The 22155-nt window shown below is 39.9% G+C and overlaps 1 protein-coding gene across 1 annotated transcript in view; it reads right to left on the bottom strand.

Annotated features, from left to right (window-relative positions):
• Nucleotides 1–2191: 2191 nt before the first annotated feature.
• The window catches only part of LOC143295455 (sorting nexin-30-like), a 29919-nt gene continuing 9955 nt past the window's right edge, over nt 2192–22155 (bottom strand). The window contains exons 9-11 of the mRNA XM_076607165.1: nt 19600–19704; nt 17076–17228; nt 2192–15383 (exon numbers count right to left, since the gene is read on the bottom strand). Coding sequence (XP_076463280.1) covers nt 15174–15383; nt 17076–17228; nt 19600–19704 — 468 coding nt within the window. The 3' untranslated portion in view covers nt 2192–15173. The remainder of the gene's footprint in view (nt 15384–17075; nt 17229–19599; nt 19705–22155) is intronic.

The following is a 22155-nucleotide window of genomic DNA, read 5'->3' as shown; positions in this document are numbered from 1 at the left end:
GTGTACATAAACCAAGTGGTAATTCTTCTAACTTGTCGAACTCTATTGTCCACGTTGCGCTCTAGTCAAAAGCTCGATTTTCACAGGCCATTTAGTGGACTGTATTTCTAGAAGACACATTTAAGAAAATAGTGGCAGGATGCTATCACATTGCATGAAAAGGAGAAGTTGGGGAAGAGTTTGAGGAATTAAAGTATTCTGTATTCTGTAGAGTGTCACCTGCATGACCTCTCGTGTGTAGACCATCTAAGAATAACAATAATCATGGATATTTATGTAGCACTCTTTCCAGGTGATTGTTCAAAGAGTTTTGCAAAAGACATAATATTATACATAACATGTTACATCCAAGTTGCATATACAGGATAAAATGTACCTAACAATCTATATGCACACAAAAACACAAGGCATACAAACATACATACAAGCAGCATGCATTCAAACATACATATACATACACACCTACCTCTACACACACACACATACATGCACCTGTGTGCACACATATACCATCTATATATGTATGCACACAAAGTCAAGCATACCGCATTTAAAGGAGTACATACTGTTCAGCTGGACATACCACATAGAAACTTATTGCTGAAAGATAAAAGAGGCAAGTTTCAAGGCCAGATTTTTAAAAGAGGCGATGGGGATTGGAATTCACCACTTATAGTGAAGACACAACTCTAAAGAAAGGAAAGAATCAAAGATGTGCACATTCTATTTCTATTCTACATGATGTGTGCATCCTATTTCTATTCAACATTATAGTACCACAAGGAGCCTGTTTATTTTGCTTGGAAGGTGTGCGCTTCAGGTTTCGTCAGTCATGCTCAGTCCAGTGTTTTTGATCACGAAGGGTCATCATCTCTTTGTCAGTTCAAGTTTTAAACAAGTTGCCTTTCAGAGACTGCAAAGCTGCCTCTTGTTGCGGGATTTGTCTTGTGCATTTATCAACCAGCGATGATACAGTATAATATGTGATATACTTTTTTTTTTTGTTGTTTTTTGTCAGCATTAAATGTCAAGTGACCAAAAGCTGATGAATTACTGTGTTGTGCAACGCATTTTGTCAAAGTAAATTAACTAAACTTGCCCTGTGTGGACATCACTTGGCCGTCTGTCATTTATATATTAATCGTTTAGGATTTATGTTTAGCATTTCACCAGTTTTCCAAAGAAGAACGATGTCTGTTGGTGATTGATGATGCTGATTTTTACGTGATTTTGTCATCGTCGTTTTGCTAATGTAAGAGTAAATCTACCGTTGACTGACCATCTGAAGTAACAAGACAAGTGAGTCCTCTCACAACTCTTCACTTGCTCTGGCATCACACACACATACACACACACACACACATACACACACACACAAACATGCACACACACACACACACATGCACACACACATGCACACAAACATGCACACACACACACACACACACAAACATGCACACATACACAAACAATTACACACACAAACACTCACACACACACACATGCACACACACACACAAACATGCACACACACAAACACTCACACACACATGCACACACACACACACACACACACTTCATTTCCTGAATAACGGACATGTTGAGATTCAGAGCACTCTCTCAGATAACTCATAATTATTCTCTTTCACTGAACAATGTTGTGCTGTGCAGAGCACAAACTTTAAGTACCTAGGATTGTCTTCTCTCTCTCTTAAAAAAAAAAAAAAAAAAAAAAAAAAAATAAACACTGCATGAAATTGTGTGGATGAAGTTTAGTCTAAGCATCTAGCAACTAGCTTCTGATTTGTGATGATTTATGTATTTTTTTACCCATCACTCCTAACCTCTGTCGACAGACATAGATAGTGTTTCTAAAGAGACAGAAATGTATGCTTGTGAATTATATTGTGACAAACCAAACAACCAAACCACAACAACAACAAAATTCAACTCAGAGGATACACCTCAAGAGTCTGCATTTCTTTTGTTCAAACGCATGAGAAACACATCTACACATTCACCAATGAGCACTTTTTTTGTTTGTTTGTTGATGTTTTGTTTTAAAAGAAAGAAGAAACCATGTGATTTGTGTGTTCAAAGGGTAACACAATAAAGCAATGCCATCATTATCATAATCATCATCACAAAGAAAACCATTTGATCCAGAACACACACACACACATTTCAAAAATGAAGCATTATATATGTATGTACAGGTATATAAAATGCACAGGTCACATACAAATGGGATAATATTACGATGGTGAAAAACAATACATAAATCTACCACAACACTAATTGCAGGTGGAGGGAGCATGTAAAAACATGATCAGTATATTTCACTTTCAGTATTCGGCAACTACGAAAATCTGTTCCAACCCTACACTGCTGAGCTAACAACACTGACATTAAATCCAAAACCACTAGGCAAAATACAACCAGGAAAAAAAGTTTGAACAAACTACTGAAGAATCCTGTTTGATAATGCAATCTGTACAGAACAAGTATCAATAACTGCAAGCTATGCTAATGAAGAAGGGCTGAAGAATCCTGTTTGATAATACATTCTGTACGGAAAAAGCATTGATCAACAAGTGGAAGGTATGCTACACCACATTAATGCAGTATCACGAACAGCGTGCAGTATCTTAATACATAACTGTTTAAGCCATACATGCGTATGTGGGCTGCACCACCCATCCCTCTCATATACCTCAATATGCAGGCTTTTACCTGCATGACAGTGTTTACCCTGCCAGGTACTTTCAACTTATACAATGCAGGATCATCCCACCTGACCTGATACAATTTAGGTGTCATCAAAACCACACATCTGAGAGTGTCTGTTTTGAACCATTGGTTCAACAGTGTGTTGCATTCTAAATGCCTTCTCCTTCTTCTTCTGTGTTTGCGGGATGCAACTCCCACTTTCACTTGTATTTGAGTGAATGAGTTAGGTTTTTTAAGCCATACTCCTTTTTCAGGTTGTGCATGCTGGATATGTTTTTGTTTCCACACGTGAAATGGATTAAGGAATCTTTGAACATGTGCATTTGATCTCCAGCATGGATATACACATGAAGGAGGTTCAGGCACTAGAAGGTCTGCATATGGAGTGATGGCCTAGAGGTAACGCGTCCGCCTAGGAAGCGAGAGAGAATCTGAGCGCGCTGGTTCGAATCACGGCACAGCCCCCGAATTTTTCTCCCCCTCCACTAGACCTTGAGTGGTGGTCGGATGAGACGATAAACCGAGGTCCCATGTGCAGCATGCACTTAGCGCACGTAAAAGAACCCACGGCAACAAAAGGGTTGTTCCTGGCAAAATTCTGTAGAAAAATCCACTTCAATAGGAAAAACAAATAAAACTGCACACAGGGAAAAAATACAAAAAAATGGGTGGCGCTGTAGTATGGCGACGCGCTCTCCCTGGTGAGAGCAGCCCGAATTTCACACAGAGAAATCTGTTGTGATAAAAAAAGAAATACAAATACAAGTAAAATATATATTTACCTTAGTGATATGAAAAAAAAAAATCTCCACCCTTAACCCAGCAGGCACCATGACCCAAGACCCCCCAATTAAAGCTGAATGCTTTTTGTACTGTTGTCAAAAGAAAATCATATATATATATATATATGGCAAAGAAAAATGCCACCACCACAGACGTTAAAGAACAGAACATGATTGACAGTTTCACAACAATGATGATCTGCCGTATGTCTTCTGAACAAAGGAAACATGAAAACCATTTTCCTTTTTCAACAAACAACTCAGGACATGGAGCAAGTTCAAGCTTTGGGAATCAATCCAGTCCAAGCCTACCTAACAACAAATCATGACCATATGAGATAAATAATAACAGTGAATCACAAAAAGACTCAAATCAAGTAATTTGTAAAACAGTCCTGAAATTATCAGGGGTAGAAAAAGCTCAGACTTGATCAAAATGAACACAAGAAAAAAAAACAAAAAACAAAAACAAGAGCCGATATCTGTAAGAGCAGAACCGTTTCATGCATAGATCTTGAAGCAGAAGGCAAGTTGCCTATACTCTCTGTGCCTCAGTCTTCCCGAAGAATCACTCCCCCAAGTCAAGTGACACACAGAAGACCTAAGTATGGGTAAAACTTACAACTTGGCAACCATTCATTCACACCACCACACACCCATCTCTCGCAACTGCAACCAACTAACAGCACAAGGCATACACTTCAATAAGCACTGTGCATATATATGTTATTCAAAAAATTAAAAAAGGTTAAAAGTCCTGTAGCCTTCCACAGCCATCATGGCAACAGAATTCACTATAAACTGTCAAGGGCTCGGCATGGAAAGGCGAGGTCTAATCCTCTCCTTCACCATTTGAACCTTCCCCAATTGAAATAAGGTACCTGTTCACATCTGGGTGGAGTGAGGAAAATCAAGAGAAACAAGAGAGGCAAGGCCTTCAAGACTCACTTGTGATAAATTACGTCCCCTAGCATTAATTACAGAGTAATTTCCCTTTTTTACTATCTGCACCAAAACGTTTGCAAAATAAATAAAAATTCCATGCTTAGCAAAAGAAGTTCCTGTTTGAACAAAAAATGATAATAATGACTCTTCTTGTTGTTGTGTCAGAATATCAGATCAAAGTGCCAAGTTTAGAGAATACAAAAAATATAAATATGACAGTAAATGCAGTTTGCATATAATTAGGCTTCTTTTATTATTTTTTTGTGCCCATCGCAGAGGTGCAATATTGTTTTAAACAAGATGACTGGAAAGAACTGAATTTTTCCTATTTTTATGCCAAATGTGGTGTCAACTGACAAAGTATTTGCAGAGAAAATGTCAATGTTAAAGTTTACCACGGACACACAGATACACGGACACACACACACACAGACAACCGAACACCGGGTTAAAACACAGACTCACTTTCTTTACACAAGTGAGTCAAAAAGCCTTCACAAGGACACATCACCATGCCAAAACGGGGGGCCTCGAACCCTGATCTCTGGTGAACACTGGATCAGAAGTCCAACACCTTACCAACTCTCCCACGGTGCCTCCTGTGAATTATTACAGACACCAAAATGTTTGTCAGTGATTTGCTGCGTAGTGACAAAAGGGAGAAGTCAAAAAAGAAGAGAAGCAAGGAAGATGGTAAAAACCGTAACAATAATTTCCTTTGTTTGTATTTCAAACATAATTCAATTCTTCCTTATCTTCACCAAAGGGATATAAACACTGATACAACTCGGGACTTAGCCCCTCCTTTCTTCAAACCTAATTTCCTTTTTCTGTTTTGTTTTTTTCATTGCCTGTTTGAATTCATCTGTGTGATAAAATCTCTGTGATCTACAACAAATGTTTAAATAAATTTTAGAATTGCGTTAAACATTCTCTTTCAAACCTTGCCTGCCAACCTTTCAAATAAAAAAACAAAAATCATAACTGCCCTCTTCCCTCTCCTCTTACTTACAGCTGCTAAAAGGAGAGGCAGCTTATTCTTTCTTCTTTTCTTTCCGCAACCAACATCACTTGCTGATGAATCTGTCCAATGCATATCAAACTTTGTCATGACATTGACAGTCAAAGAACTGAAAGATCTTTTTTGGGGGGGTTCATATTTTCCCTCGACTATCCTCTTTTTTTTTTTTCTTTTTTTTTATACCTCTCGACATACCACTTCCATGTCGAAAAGGTTGTTTTGTTTTTTAAAAGAGAGAGGTAGGAAAAATGATGCCTTTAAAAAAATTTCAACGATTATTTCTAGCCATTTTCATGTTCACAAAGACAGCTGGCGCAATCATTTATCCCAAAGACTAGCAGAGAGAAACAAAGGGAAGGGCAAACAATCATATGAACCAGACACAATCACAGCAAGGTTTTCTCCCTTGGGCTGTCATTCCTATCTTAGTTTTTAATCCTCAATCCCAGCTTTAAAACTTGATCACAAACAAACACAAAACACACAGACAGATGACTTTTCAAACAATTCAAACTGATTTGCTGAAGCAGAATCATTTATTCATACACTGGCATGACTAAAACATGTTATAAGTTCACATGATAAAAATTCTTTAAAAAAAACCCCAAAAAAACCCAACCAAACAACAACAAAAACCATCCATCATCATCACAAATTACGCCACTAAATTGATATCCATTATTTGCAGTGAAAAAAAAAAAGACCAAACAATTATCACATGGTATGATATTGCACATAAGTTGGGGTCAATCTCCAATTTCTCAGCCATGGCAGATAGGTTCAAAGTTCACAGCCACAACTATTCCATCACAGCCCATTCTGCTGTGGAGCCAAACTCATTCCTACGTGTGTCTATCAGCTATCAGTTAACAGCTGTCACAACAGTGGTCTCACATCCACTGTACACGCGTAGTAGGGCTCGACATCGGAAGGTGGGGCCCAACCCTCTCCTTCCGCTGTTTCAACCTTCCACAACCAAAGTCAGGTATCCATTCACACCTGGGTGGAGTGAGGAAAGTCAGAGTATAAAATGCCTTTCCCCCAAGGACAAAACACCATACTGAAAAGGAGGTCTTGAACCCTGGTCACTGGTGAACACTGGACCAGAAGTCCAACAGCGGACTGATTCTACCACAGTGTCACCTATGTCTACAAGGCCCGCTTCAAACGGCAATGGCAAGACGGTCCACACTCACGGACAGAAAAGATCGTATTATTTCCCTAAGATACGCTGGCATCAGAAACGCCCTCCACTGCTGCTACCCTGGATGATGCGCGTATGAAAGAACGACACAGCTGGTCACATCTTTTTACACCCATCCACCAGAGCCTCTTGGACTTAAGTACACACCAGTTTTGTTCACAATCTGATCAGAGTAAACAGCAATGTGAACAACCTCTCATCTGCCTACTCCAATATTTCATCACAAAGTGAAATCCAAGTACGTGAATGACACTACAATTTAAAAAAACAACAAAAAACAAAACCAAAAACTAGTCACAGAGCAGGCTTCAGTGGTTTTAAGACTTGTTCTTCATATCAGTTCTAGTTGAGCTAAGATACTCAAGGCATCCGCCATTCATAAAGAATGGTCTCAAATATACCCAAAACACTTACCAAAGATTTTTTTTTTTTCTTTTAACTGCACGATTTCTCATAGTATACTAAAAACTTATCTTTAAGACACAATCCGTGCAAAAATCACTGAAACATTTTGGCAATATCTGAAACATACGTCTACACTCAAGACTATCAGTATCCAAAGCTAAGCGAGTCCAGGCATGAAGACTTCCTTCAACCGACCTTCACCTTTCATAACCCAAAAGTGATAGCAAAAGTAGAAAAAGAGTACGCTCTTCAAGTAACAAAGCTGCAAAATCCTGTAACAGCATAGATAGAAAATACACAGCGTTACAAAAGAAATACAGTCATCACTTTCAAACACCTGACAAAAAATTCTACACATGACTTTCACACAAATTCAATTTGTTGTCTTTTTTTTTTTTTTTTTATAACCAACACGTTCACAAAAACAAAAGGAAGAAAAGACCTTCACAAGACAGTCTGAAGTGAATCGGTGGGTGGTAGGTAGACTCTTGACCAATGAAAATTTTGGAATGTGAATATTCATTGGCAATAGGGATTGAATGAATAAATAGTGATATTATCTTCCATTGCACAGGTGCCCTCGTTTTCAAAACTGTGATTGGCTTGTCATGGTAATTTGAAACACACCAGAAAAAAAATATCAAAAACTTATATTCAAGGATAGGACAAAGTGATCAAACGAAACAAGAACAAAAGAAACAAACTAAAAAAAAACAAACACATGAACTGACTGGAAGCTTAACAGTAAACAGCGTCAACACACACACAAAAAAAAGACAGTTAATATGAAAACAATCCCGAATACTGAGTGTGGCTGCCTAAACAGCAAAGTCATACACGTGAAAACCCACTCCATAAAGAAGCGAAAGCCAAAACAGCAGACCAAAAACACAGAAGAAGAAATAAGTAATAATATCCTTGAAGAATGCCTTCTGTGAACCTTCATCAACAAAAACTCATGAAAACAGATGTTCAAGGCTTAAAATCTGTATGAGATATTGCTCCAACCTAACTAACATCCAGACTTGCACAAAAACATTCAAGTTTGGGGTTTTCTCTTTACAGTTCACTGACACTATCCTCATATTCAAGTGACACATTTTAACTCTTGAGATCCCTGTTAAGAGATTCAATGCTATATAACATTCATATATTCATACCATTATCATTATAAGCATTACTGTTGTTGTTGCGGTTGTCATTATTAAATTTCTCAAAGTAAAATAATCTTCTAAGTTGAGATATGTTGGTACTCACCCCTCCCACCTTCAAGCAAGAATGCAAATACATATTCAGCGCTGAGCAGAAATTAATATTTTGTTTTCCTTTCTTCTACCGTTTTTTTTTTGGGGGGGTGGGGGGGGGGGGGTGGAGGAGGGTTGGGGAGGAGGGTGCAGGGGGGTTCGGAGGGAGGGGTGTTTGTTTCAAATGTAAATCCTATAAATCTATGCTGATGAAATAAGCATCACATGCCCTGCCCACAAAAGCATATGACCTGCATGTCTATAAACATCAACTTTCCAATGTTTTCAGAGATTTCAAATATCAATCGTTTCGCCACTGATTTACTTTAATAATTATAATGACTGTCTGAACATCAATTTTTCATATAACACATATTTAACAAACACACCCCAAACAAACATCTTTAACCATCCACACTACAAACAATGAAAACAGACAAAACAATGGGAACAAACCCAGCAGGCAAACTTTACAAAAATAAATCACACACACAATTGTCTTTCAATCTGTTGGCATTGCAAACAGAAACCATGCATAATATATCTTTCAATCTGTTAGCTTTACAAACAGAAATCACACATAAGTGCCTTTCAATCTGTAAGCTTTACAAACAGAAATCACACATAAGTGTCTTTCAATCTGTTAGCTTTACAAACAGAAATCACACATAAGTGCCTTTCAATCTGTAAGCTTTACAAACAGAAATCACACATAAGTACCTTTCAATCTGTAAGCTTTACAAACAGAAATCACACTAAATGCCTTTCAATCTGTCAGCTTTACAAACACAAATCACACCAAATGCCATTCAATCTGTCAGCTTTACAAACACAAATCACACCAAATGCCATTCAATCTGTCAGCTTTACAAACACAAATCACACCAAATGCCATTCAATCTGTCAGCTTTACAAACAGAAATCACACTAAATGCCTTTCGATCTGTCAGCTTTACAAACAGAAATCACACTAAATGCCTTTCAATCTGTCAGCTTTACAAACAGAAATCACACTAAATGCCTTTCAATCTGTCAGCTTTACAAACAGAAATCACACTAAATGCCTTTCAATCTGTCAGCTTTACAAACAGAAATCACACTAAATGCCTTTCAATCTGTCAGCTTTACAAACACAAATCACACCAAATGCCATTCAATCTGTCAGCTTTACAAACACAAATCACACCAAATGCCATTCAATCTGTCAGCTTTACAAACAGAAATCACACGCAAATGCCATTCAATCTGTCAGCTTTACAAACAGAAATCACACGCAAGTGCCATTCAATCTGTCAGCTTTACAAATTTAAGTCACATGAAAGAGCCTTTCAATCTGTTGTGACCTCAATTATCTCGAACAAAATCAAATCATGTTGCTTATAGCCCAGCTGACCTTAAAAGAGGCCACTGATCTTAGTAAAGCCTGCACAGTAACATATGTAAATAAACTTAAACTTTTTCACCGCTATAGGTGACTTTAGTTGACTCGACAGTGCATCGCCATAGGCGACTTTAGTCGACATCAAGGGGCCATGTTGGTAAGACTATTTTTCACATTGTAACAAAGCTTGACAGCTGCAATCAGCTTCCCTGTTAAAAAAAAACAACAAAACACAATGACTCACCTTTGCCCCCTGACTGAGTTGGAAGTGAACAAGTCCATTGTGTTGTTTTAACAGGAACCAAAGCCTGTGACCGAGAGCATCATATCAAAAATATCTGGTGCCGGTGAGCATTTTTCACAATGCAAACTGGTGGTGAAAGAGTTAAAAAGAATGACACTGAATCACTTCCCATGTTCTATTATAACTGCTTTCTTTCTTTCTTTTGTTTTGCTTCATATATATATACATACATATACATGTGTATATATATATATATATATATATATATATATATATATATATATATATATATATACACACACACCTCATCCAAAGTGTTCAGCTTGATTCATGTTGGTCATTCTGACTCATCAGTTTCAAACACCACAACAAGGATGACATAAGAAAATTGTGAACACAAGATTTAAGATCATAAAACAATATTTCCATAACCTGTTGCTGGTCTGTTGCTGCTACTGTTTGCAAACTAACGGCAGAAACGTTTCAATGTTTTATGGACAATTAACGTTGAATCTTTTATCTTGTCTATTTTCATTTTGTGACGTATGCTTTTTGTATCATGTGGAATGTAAAATAAGAGTCCTGTGGATACATAGCTTAATTTCATAAATGGACGAATAAAGATGTATGATTGATTGACACATGGCCTTGAGCAGGGTATTCCAAAAGGTAAAAACATGCCTGATCATCAACTGTATTTCTATATTTCCTTGGGGCTGAGAGTCATCAAAAAGATGCCTTGAATAAGTGGACACAAACGGTACAGAACGTTTTCATCTCATACCAGCTTGTAGTGCTATTGAACCGCTTCTTTCGGGTATGAGACAATATCGCACAACTAAGTACTTCATGTTATAAACACTACATTTACTGCCAATCATCAATGCATGAAGAAAGGAAGCAAGAGAGAAAGAAATGTACAAAGAAATTGCTTTCATGTGTTCATATATAGGTTCTCATACGTTCACCCTCTCACACTCTCCAACACCAAAACAAAACCAAAGAAAACAAGAGAGGCAAAGCTTTCATAGCTCTCGTGTGATTCCAACTCTCTTTTCTTTTCATGGAGTGCTGGACGGAAACCAGCAGCTAAAGAAACTTGAAGTTCAGAATGATGTTAAAGGTTATAAGGTTAAAGGCGCCAAAGCCTGTTACTGCCACCTGGGCAGTGAAATCATACCCACTGTGTCTTGGGCTCAGCACTTGAAGGAGAGGCCAAATTCTCTACTTTCACAGTTTAAACCTTCCCCAACTGAAGTCGGGTACCCGTTCACACCCGGGTGGACTTGTAAAGGTCGAGATAAAGTGCTCTTCCCAAGGACACAAACGCCTCGAATCCTGATCACTGGTGATCACTTGTTCAGAAAGTCCAACACCTAGCCTGTTTTACCTGTTTTGCCTCATTTAGAATGATGTGCTCAAGATCAGTCAGACTCACTGAATTCATGAAATTAACCATTCGATCTGAATTCAGACCAGCAGACAATTTGAAGATCTGAATTCAGACCAGCAGACAATTTGAAAAATTGAAGTTTTGACTGATCCACAAAAGCTTTGATCAGCAAGTGTCAAAACCCACACCAAAAAATATCAGTACTGAACCTGTCTGCACACTTTCAGAGAAGAAGTTTTTGTAAAAACTGAAAACTGTATGCTGGGATGTAAATGCTTCCAACACAGTGCCATCAACATAAATTGATTTTTGACAGTTTCAATGCTGAAGCAAATATCAGGATCAAATCTATCAATATTTTTACCTATTCCTGACTTTATCACAGCTTTACAGCTTTAAAACCCCAAACACTTGTCCAACACACAAAAAACAAATAGACATGCTGGCAGAACAGTAGAACATAAAGTTACGTAGAGACATCTTAATACTTTTGTTTATGCCTTTCTTTTGTTAGTCTTGAACTGCCAAAATTTCAGTAAGTATTCGTTTTTCTTTTCATTTTTAAAACAAATTATAACCTCAGAAAGCCAAAAGTCTCTATTTCAAGAGCCCGCATTGTGAGTGTTCAGTTTAATGGAAATGAACCCTACACAGAAGGGCAAGTAAATCAGTTTTTTGGGATGGTCATTCCTGAACACTGAGCACGAAGTGGGAAGACCTTTCCTCAAAGCATTCTGTGAATAAAATCCAGCAACTTCCTTCACCTTATATAATATATAATCTTGCAAATTATCTGTTAGAATGCAGACTGACTTATTTCACACATATGAGTCATAAAGAACAAATGTATATAACAATTAGCTATTTCTTTAATTTAAATTATCATAATTGTTGACCAATGCAAACAGAAAAAAAAATGTGGTTGTTTTATTTGTTCAGTTTTTGTTGTTGTTTTGTTTTTGTTTGTTTTGTTTTTTTATGGCCAAGACCATTAATGATAGAGATTTTAAAATACAATGGTAAAGTCTCGATTTCAAACCAAGATTCATTTTTCAGGGAACGTGGAGAGCAAGCTTTCTATAAAAATATAAATACATAAAATAAATAAAACAAACAAACATACTGCACCAAGCGGTTTCAAAAATCTATGTTTAGGAAATGAGTAACAGTAACGATACTGAACTGATGGACATCCACACAATTTTCTCAAAACTGAACGAGTCATCAACATTATCGTAATTTAGCAAAAAAGAGGTTCAGATCACTTTAACGTGACTTGTCAAGCTTGGCAACTGAGATCTTGTTCGACACGCATATGCGCGCGCGCACACACACATGCATGCACACAAGCCAAATGTGGTATAAAACACAAGGTAGTACACACGAGTGATCACAGGGGGAGCATACATGTCAAGTCACTAAAACTGCTGTGAACCTACTCTAACACTCACTGTCCACTGCATATGTACATTCCTCGCGACAAATATATATATATATACACATACACGTTTCTGACGATATAACACTTCAAAGGTGGAATGTTAATCATATTCAGAAAGACTGAATCACACATTCATCCCCTTCACAGAAATTGCCACAACCACGATCGCTTTAGAAAAAAAAAGAAAAAAAAAAAGTCAACACCATTCTCTGCTCTGACATCTGATATTAATTTTTGCTGGCGGCAGACATCAGCTACTACAGTAGTGTGCCACATGCTAAACCCATTATAGTATCACAGTCTAGTCCTAAACACTGCTAAAAACCCTAAACAACCTTTCCTTTCTTTTTATTTTTTATAACTTAAATCAAATAGAGCTTAATGTTGTTGTTTTTCCATGTCTGCTATTCACATATTCTTACAAATGACAGTTGCTGCATTTATTTAAAAAAAAAAAGAAAAAAAAAAGAAAGAAGAAGAAGAAAGTATAAGCTAAAAACAGAATAACAAACAAATATATTTTTCAGTTGAAAATGTACTCACAAAAACACTTCTACTTTCACCCCATCCAAACTCAGAAGAACAATCTAAGGTAAGTGCTTAAGAGACTGAACACTAACTGCATACGTCATGATAATGCACAACAGCATTTTTTTTTTTTTTTTTTTACACTGGCCAAATACGGGGAAAAAGAACTTAAATACAAGCTACACTACAACATAAGACAAGACTGAACAATGCCACCAGAAACCTGACACCAGCAACGCTATGGAAATCCTCACCTTTCCTGACAAAACACCAGGACTAACTCATTATCTCTCAGCTTGGTTGACAACGGGGATAAGTCATGACAGTATGAGAGTCCTGTTACTAAACAGGCCCCCACAGCAAGCATTTTCGTCACACCCCTCATCATCCCTCTTCACCGAATCTAGAGAACAAAATGTCCTAGATTGTGGGGGGCACACACACACACACACACACACACACACACACACACACACAGACAAAAAGAAATCAGGACACCAGCTCATCCCAAATGCCTTGACATAGTTTCTGTTTTGACATCCCTGTTCATCACACTGCACAAACATACTTTGGGCGTAACATGGGTGCATGATTTACCTTTCCCCTCAACCACTCACCTGTCATCCAGGTGCATCATAAGTGCATGATTTACCTTTCCCCTCAACCACTCACCTGTCATCCAGGTGCATCATAAGTGCATGATTTACCTTTCCCCTCAACCACTCACCTGTCATCCAGGTGCATCATAAGTGCATGATTTACCTTTCCCCTCAACCACTCACCTGTCATCCAGGTGCATCATAAGTATATGATTTACCTTTCCCCTCAACCACTCACCTGTCATCCAGGTGCATCATAAGTGCATGATTTACCTTTCCCCTCAACCACTCACCTGTCATCCAGGTGCATCATAAGTGCATGGTTTACCTTTCCCCTCAACCACTCACCTGTCATCCAGGTGCATCATAAGTATATGATTTACCTTTCCCCTCAACCACTCACCTGTCATCCAGGTGCATCATAAGTGCATGATTTACCTTTCCCCTCAACCACTCACCTGTCATCCAGGTGCATCATAAGTGCATGATTTACCTTTCCCCTCAACCACTCACCTGTCATCCAGGTGTATCATAAGTATATGATTTACCTTTCCCCTTAACCACTCACCTGTCATCCAGGTGCATCATAAGTGCATGATTTACCTTTCCCCTCAACCACTCACCTGTCATCCAGGTGCATCATAAGTGCATGATTTACCTTTCCCCTAAACCACTTACCTGGGTGTACCATGGGAGCATAATCTACCTGTCCCTTCACCCTCAACCACTCACTCACCAAACATCTAGCTATTTATAAGGACATTGACACACTACTCACAGTCTACCAAGTACTTTATATTATAGTGTGTTTTTAGTTTGTTTGTTTGTTTGTTTTTTCAAACTATGCTACCTATACAACAATCAAAGGTTCATGGTTTCAATTCTGTCCAAAACACATCACACCTCCAAGAGTATCTCAAAACATGCAGGCCAAGTTTTTTTTGCAAGACCATTTCTTGACCCAATTCAACATCGTCAACATTTTTGCAGACTTTAAAAAAAAAAGAAGTCAAATTCCCCTCCCATTCCAACTACCCCTCTACTCAGACATTAACAGAAAAACCACAAAAAAAAACTGATATTTGACACTGTTGTTTGAAGTCCAACTGACCGCACACAGTCATGTCAGGATTGCCCCCTGCATCCCCAATACCCCCCCAACCTCCGCCCAAAATTGACAAGACAAACAAACCCTAACAACAAACAAAACAAACAAACAAAACAACATAGCGGCAAGTAAAAATCTAACACCAATTTCATGACACTGTGGCTGTGTTGTTGGCGGTGTCGGACTCGACCCCAGAACTGGTGTTGTCAGTGCCGGACATACTTCCGGCGTTGACGGCAGTGGTGGCGGCGGGGTTGGCCGGGTCGACGGGGTCGGTGGGGACAGGGGCGGGGGGGGCTGAGGTCTCCTCCTCCCTCTTCTGAATGGCTCGGATGGTATCTTCCCAGATCAACAGACTCTGCAGGAAAGAAAGCAAGGAGGCGCTCTTCTGAGTTTTAGATCAGGCGACAGAAAATGGGAGGAACAATGAAGGGAATCATTTTCCTATATTTTCCTAAAATAACCTTTAATATTACATGTTTTCTCAGTTTTCTGTGTATCCCCATGGTGCAGACTTTGGCGGGAGTGTGATTCCTGTCCTGTGCGAATGACTACGTCTGCTCATGCAGAGAAACAGACGTAACCCCCCTTCTTGTGTATACGCACGCAGAGGATCAAATACGCACATTAAAGATCCTGTAATCCATGTCAGCATTTGGTGGGAACAAGAACATACCCTGCTTGCACACCCCCGAAAACGGAGTATGGCTGTCTACATGGTGGGGTAGATAAATAAAAATGGTCATACACATAAAATGTTACATGTCTGTATCAGTTGATGTGTGCATGACTGAAACCTGACTGAAAAAACACAGGAAACATATGATGAGCGTCCAATGGCAGCTGTATCCAAATCAAAAGAGAAAGTAGTTTATCTGCCAGTAAAAAAAAAAAAAAAGTATTAATAAAGTGCTGAGGACATTAACTAAAGAAACAACAATAAACGTAAGCTTAAAATAAAAGATTAAAAAGATAATAATAAATATTCTAAAAAAGAGAAACAAACCTTCCCAAGTATATCAGCTCTCTTGTGCATGCCTATCCAGTGCCCTCATTGACTTTAAAATTTTTTTTTTTTAGGAAAGTACATAAAGCATTTTTTTCAAATCCAGCCCTCAGGGCAGGGGAAAAGTGAACTCAAAATATTCACAAGAAATAGCAAAGAATTATTACTGGACTGAAGACAGGACAATGGGACACACATACATAATATCATTCAGACACACATACATACAAAATCATACACATGTATGCAATCGAAAAACCTGCATGCATGATGAAAAATCACATACAAACATTAAGAAATATACATACACATTCATACACAAACCTTAGACCTATACTAACAATATATGTGCAAGTGGATTCAGATACATACACATACTAAGTAAGCAGATTTTTCAATTGTGCTTGAAGAGAGAGAGAGAGAGAGAGAGAGAGAGGGATGGGGGTGGCAGACAGACAGAAGACAGACAGAAACAGAGACAGAGGGAGAAAAAAAAGAGTTATGCAGATGACATCAATCTGTTGAACAAAATGCCCACACATAAATGAGCGGCGTGGGAGTAATGCCACTGAAACGGTGCAGATGATGGGGCAGCAAAAAAAAAAAAAAAAAAAAATGCCCACACTTCCAGGGGGATGCCCAAATAGAAGAGTGCCACAAAAGTTCCCAGCTGGTGGTTTCTCAAGCCAACTGGAAAACATCAACAAGAACAACAAAATCAGCCATGATCACTTACCTTCTTACAATACTGTATCTGTTGATAGGCAAGGGTGATTGTTCCCATCTATTAGCAAAAAATAATGATAATGATAATGATAACAGGGACTGCCGACACAGACAAACCATGTATGGGGGACTCAAAATGAGCAGCATGGGAGTAATGGCACTGAAAAGGCACAGATGATGGGGCAGAACAAAAAAAAAAAAAAAAAGTAAATAAATTAGAAAAAAGTAATAATGATCATGATAATAATAATAATAACAACAATTATGATAGATGAAATTAAGAAAGAAAAAAAAAAAACCTCTGCTATCAGCACCTACCCTCTCATAATAGCGAATCTGTCGGTCGGCAAGGGCGATGAGGATTTCCTTCACGTCACGCTGTTTGGTTTTGTGCCAGCGCTCCATGTCTGCCTTCAGGTTTGCGTTGGCAACAACAGACCTGTCGTTTAGCACCTCCATCTGCCGCGTCAGCTGAAACAATGCGTCATGCACCACGTCTCTGATATCTCTCAGTTTCAATTTCTCATTCTCAAGGAGGCGTCACTGCGTTCAGACATATCCATACACGCTACTCTGCATCTGCTGGGCAGATGCCTGACAGCAGCATAACCCAATGCGCTTGTCAGGCCTTGAGTTCATGCTTATATATTTGTGTACCTATCAAAGTGGATTTCTTTTTATATAATTTGGCCAGAGGACAACGCTCTCATCGCCATGTGTTCTTTTTCAGTGTGACAAGTGCGTGCTGTACACAGGACCTCAGTTTATCGCCTCATCCGCAAGACTAGAAGCTCAGTTTGATTTTCCAGTTAAACTTGGAAGAAAGGGTGTCAGCGGGATTTGAACCCCCACCCTCACAGACTCTCTGTATTGGCAGCTGAGTGTCTTAACCATTCTGTCACCTTTCTCCTTGTGTCCATGCCTTTTTGTGATCTACCCTGTCAGCTGAAACAACGCGTCACACACCAGGTCTCAGGCATGTCAGTGTCATTTCATGTGATCTACCACATCAACTGAAACAACATATCACACACCATGTCTCTAATGTGTCCATGCCTTTATGTGATCTACCATGTCAACTGAAGCCACATATCACAACACCACGCCTCTGATATGTCCATGCCTTTTTGTGCTCTATGATCTAACATGTCAACTGAAACCACATGTCACGCAACGCACTATGTCTCTGACATGTCCATGCCTTTTTGTGATCTACCCTGTCAACTGAAACAACACGTCACACACCATGTCTCAAGCATGTCAGTGTCATTTCATGTGATCTAACACGTCAATTGAAACCACATGTCATGCAACGCACCACATATATAATGTGTCAATGCCTTTATGTGATCTACCATGTCAAATGAAACCACATGTCACACACCACGTCTCAAGCATGTCAGTGTCATTTTAAATGATCTGCCATGTCAACTGAAAACAACACGCCACACACCACATCTCAAATGCGTCAGTGTCGTGTCATGTGATCTCTGCAAATGCTCAGTTGAACATGTCAGATTAAAACAAAGGTTCAAGGTGCCACAGCCTTTTATGGCAGTGAATGTTTCGGGCTCAGCATAGGAAAGCAGGGCCCAACCCTCTCCTTCCGTTGTTTTAACCTTCCCTGACTGAAGTCTGGCACCCATCAACACGGATGGAACAAGGAAGTTTCAGTTTCAGTTTCAGTAACTCAAGGAGGCGTCACAGCGTTCGGACAAATCCATATACGCTACACCACATCTGCCAAGCAGATGCCTGACCAGCAGCGTAACCCAACGCGCTTAGTCAGGCCTTGAGAACAAGGAAAATCAGAGTAAGTGCTTTTCCCAGGGACAAGACGCCATTGCCAAATCAGGGCCTCGAACCCTGATCACTGGCGAACACTGGATCACAAGTCCTGCACCTAACATTAAACACATACATACATACATGTCTTTTAATGGCATACATCTTACGTTTGTATTGTAAACAACTACACGGTCATTTCTGCAGAGAAATAACTGTTTATTTGGCTTTGATTTGACAAACCAGGAACACAGAGCGACTATTCAGCAGCAGTGCGGGGTCTCCTCTGGTGTTTGACCTTTTGACAACCTAACACTGACAAGTTCTCTATGGACTGACTACCAGCGCTCGGACTGCACGTGTGTGTATGTGTATGGAAGACTTGGGTGAGCAGCATCTAATAGAATGATTCATGGAATAACAAAGGTATTTGTGTTTTTGTATTTCTTTTTTTATCAGGACAGATTTCTCTGTGTGAAATTCGGGCTGCTCTTCCCAGGAAGAGCGCTTCGCTACACTACAGCGCCGCCCTTTTTTCGGGGGGTATTTTTCCGTGTGCAGTTTCTTATTTGTTTTTCCTATCTAAGTGGATTTTTCTAAATAATTTTGCCAGGAACAACCCCTTTTGTTGCCGTGGGTTCTTTTGCATGTGCTAAGTGCATGCTGCACATGGGACCTCGGTTTATTGTCTCATCAGAATGACTAGCTTCCAGACCACCACTCAAGGTCTAGTGGAGGGGGAGAAAATATCGGCAGGCAGGCTGAGCCATGATTCGAACCAGCACGCTCAGATTCTCTCGCTTCCTGGGCGGACACGTTGCCTCAAGGCCATCACTCCACTCCACTCCAGATAAAGAGAGAGAGAGAGAGAAAAAAAAGGAAAAGGAGACAGAATAGATGATTCATGGAATGACAAAGATAAAAAGAGAGAGAGAGAGAGAAAGGAGAAAGACAGAAAAAAAGAAAAGAAAAGAAAAGGAAGAAAGAATCAAAGGAGACAAACAATGGAAAGCAGAGGAGAAGGCAAAGTCAGAGCAGGAGAATCAACAACACTCACGTCTACAATTTGCTGGGAGAGCTTCTCCTCCTTCTGATGCTTGACATCTTCAGGGTCCTTGCCCAGGAAGGCACCAATGGAGTAGGTCTGGTCCGACACCTTCACCTGCCACACACCCACACCCTCCCTTCATCACACCCCACTCTCCAACAACAAAACCTGTCTAAATTAAGAGTGGGCCTCATCTACTGTAATGAAACTAGTAAGACTGAAAATGCAGGTGATGTTTTATTCATCTACTGTGGTGGTGTGTGTCCATCGAGATCGATGATGACCATCGTTGTCATCCAGCTGGGGGATGGGGGGAGGGTGGTGGGGGGGGGGGGGGATGCTCATGAATCTATCTGTGAGTGCGCAGATGGCTGAATAGTCCAATCTGCGCACGAAATGTTCGCTGACAGTTGGGGCAGACAAGAACAGGCATATCATTGTCAGGGAGCTTGTTTGCCCGTGACTTTCTGGCCTGCCTCTTCTGAACAGCTGCAGCAGTCCTGTTGGCCTCGCACAACTTGGCACCTTTGTGCACAGCAGTGCGCCATTTGTCACGGTCCGCTGCAGATTCCTCCCAGGAGTCAGGGTTGATATCAAACGCTTTCAGAGAGACTTTCAGAGTATCTCTGAAGCGCTTCTTCTGACCTCCGTGTGATCTCTTCCCTTGTTGCAGCTCGCCATAGAAGAGCCTTTTGGGCAGCCGATGGTCTGGCATGCGCGCCACGTGTCCAGCCCAGCGAAGCTGGGACTGCATCAGGATGGTGAAGATGCTGGGAAGGGTGGCTTTTGCAAGCACCTCCGTGTCTGGGGTCCTGTCTTGCCACTTGATGTTCAGTAGCTTCCTTAGGCATGTTGTGTGGAAGTGGTTCAGCTTCTTGGCATGTCGTTGGTACACTGTCCAAGTTTCGCAGGCGTACAGTAGTGTGGGGAGAACTACTGCTCTGTACACCTTTAGTTTGGTCTCAAGACCAATGCCTCTTCTGTTCCAGACATTTGCATAGAGTCTACCAAAAGTTGCGCTTGCTCTTGCAATCCTGACGTTCACTTCATCGTCAATGGTCGCATTTTGTGACAATGTGCTGCCAAGGTATGTGAACCGCTCCACCACACTGAGTCTCTGACCATTGACTGTGATGTTGGGCTCAACGTAGGGTTTCCCTGGGGCTGGCTGATGGAGAACTTCAGTTTTCCTCGTGCTGATGGTAAGGCCGAAGTTCCTGCTGGCAGTGGAAAATTTGTCCACGCTGAGTTGCATGTCAGCTTCAGATCCAGCGTTGAGGGCACAATCATCAGCAAACAAAAAGTCTCTGATGATGTCTGTCATGACCTTCGTTTTTGCTTGAAGCCTTCTGAGGTTAAACAGCTTGCCATCTGTTCGGTACTTTAGGCCAATTCCAACATCGCCATCTCTGAAGGCATCAGTAAGCATTGCAGAGAACATGAGGCTGAACAGTGTTGGAGCCAGGACGCAGCCTTGCTTGACACCATTTGTGACAGGAAAAGCAGCAGATGTTTCACCATTGTCCTGGACTCGAGCCTGCATGCCTTCATGGAATTGGCTGACCAAGGAAATAAATTTCCGAGGGCATCCGTACTTGGCCATGATCTTCCACAGTCCCTCTCTACTCACGGTGTCGAAGGCTTTAGTGAGGTCAACATAGGTGGAGAACAGAGCAGCATTTTGCTCCTGACATTTCTCTTGCAGCTGCCTTGCAGCAAACACCATGTCGGTGGTTCCGCGCTCTTTCCGGAATCCACATTGGCTCTCAGGCAAATGACCTTATGAACATGTTTTATTCATCTACTGTAATGAAACTAGTAAGACTGAAAATGCAGGTGATGTTTTATTCATCTACTGTAATGAAACTAGTAAGACTGAAAATGCAGGTGATGTTTTATTCATCTACTGTAATGAAACTAGTAAGACTGAAAGTGCAGGTGATGTTTTATTCATCTACTGTAACGAAACTAGTAAGACTGAAAATGCAGGTGATGTTTTATTCATCTACTGTAATGAAACTAGTAAGACTGAAAATGCAGGTGATGTTTTATTCATCTTCTGTAATGAAACTAGTAAGATTGAAAATGCAGATTATGTTTTATTCTTTTTCTCTTGTTGTTATGAATACATATCTATTAAACATCTGCCACAAAGTCAGTACGGCCAAAAATAATAAGTATTCTATCAGTACTACTACTAATAATGATAATGTGAATTTATATAGCATCTAGTCCCTGAACAAGGCTCTTCACACTTTGCAACAAGCAAAAAAAAAAAAAAAAAAAAAAAAAAAAAAAAAAAAAAAAAAGGAAAGAAAAATCTATACACATACATGTGTTCACACAAATTGTTGCATGGCTCAAAAAGCCACAACTCACCATTAGCCACCTTCACCCAATACCCCCCTCACACACACACACACACACACACACACACACACACACACAAACACACACGCACACACACAAACACACACCACACACACACAATTTCTAAGCAAAAACACGAAACATTTACCACTAATCAGTACTACAGAAAATACTATGATTTCTAACAAAACTGCC

This window comes from Babylonia areolata, chromosome 20 (genome assembly GCF_041734735.1).
Source record: "Babylonia areolata isolate BAREFJ2019XMU chromosome 20, ASM4173473v1, whole genome shotgun sequence".
In the NCBI taxonomy this organism is placed as follows: Eukaryota; Metazoa; Mollusca; class Gastropoda; order Neogastropoda; family Buccinidae; genus Babylonia; species Babylonia areolata.
The sequence above is the reverse complement of the archived record's forward strand: the minus strand, read 5'-3'. Positions and strand labels throughout refer to the sequence as shown.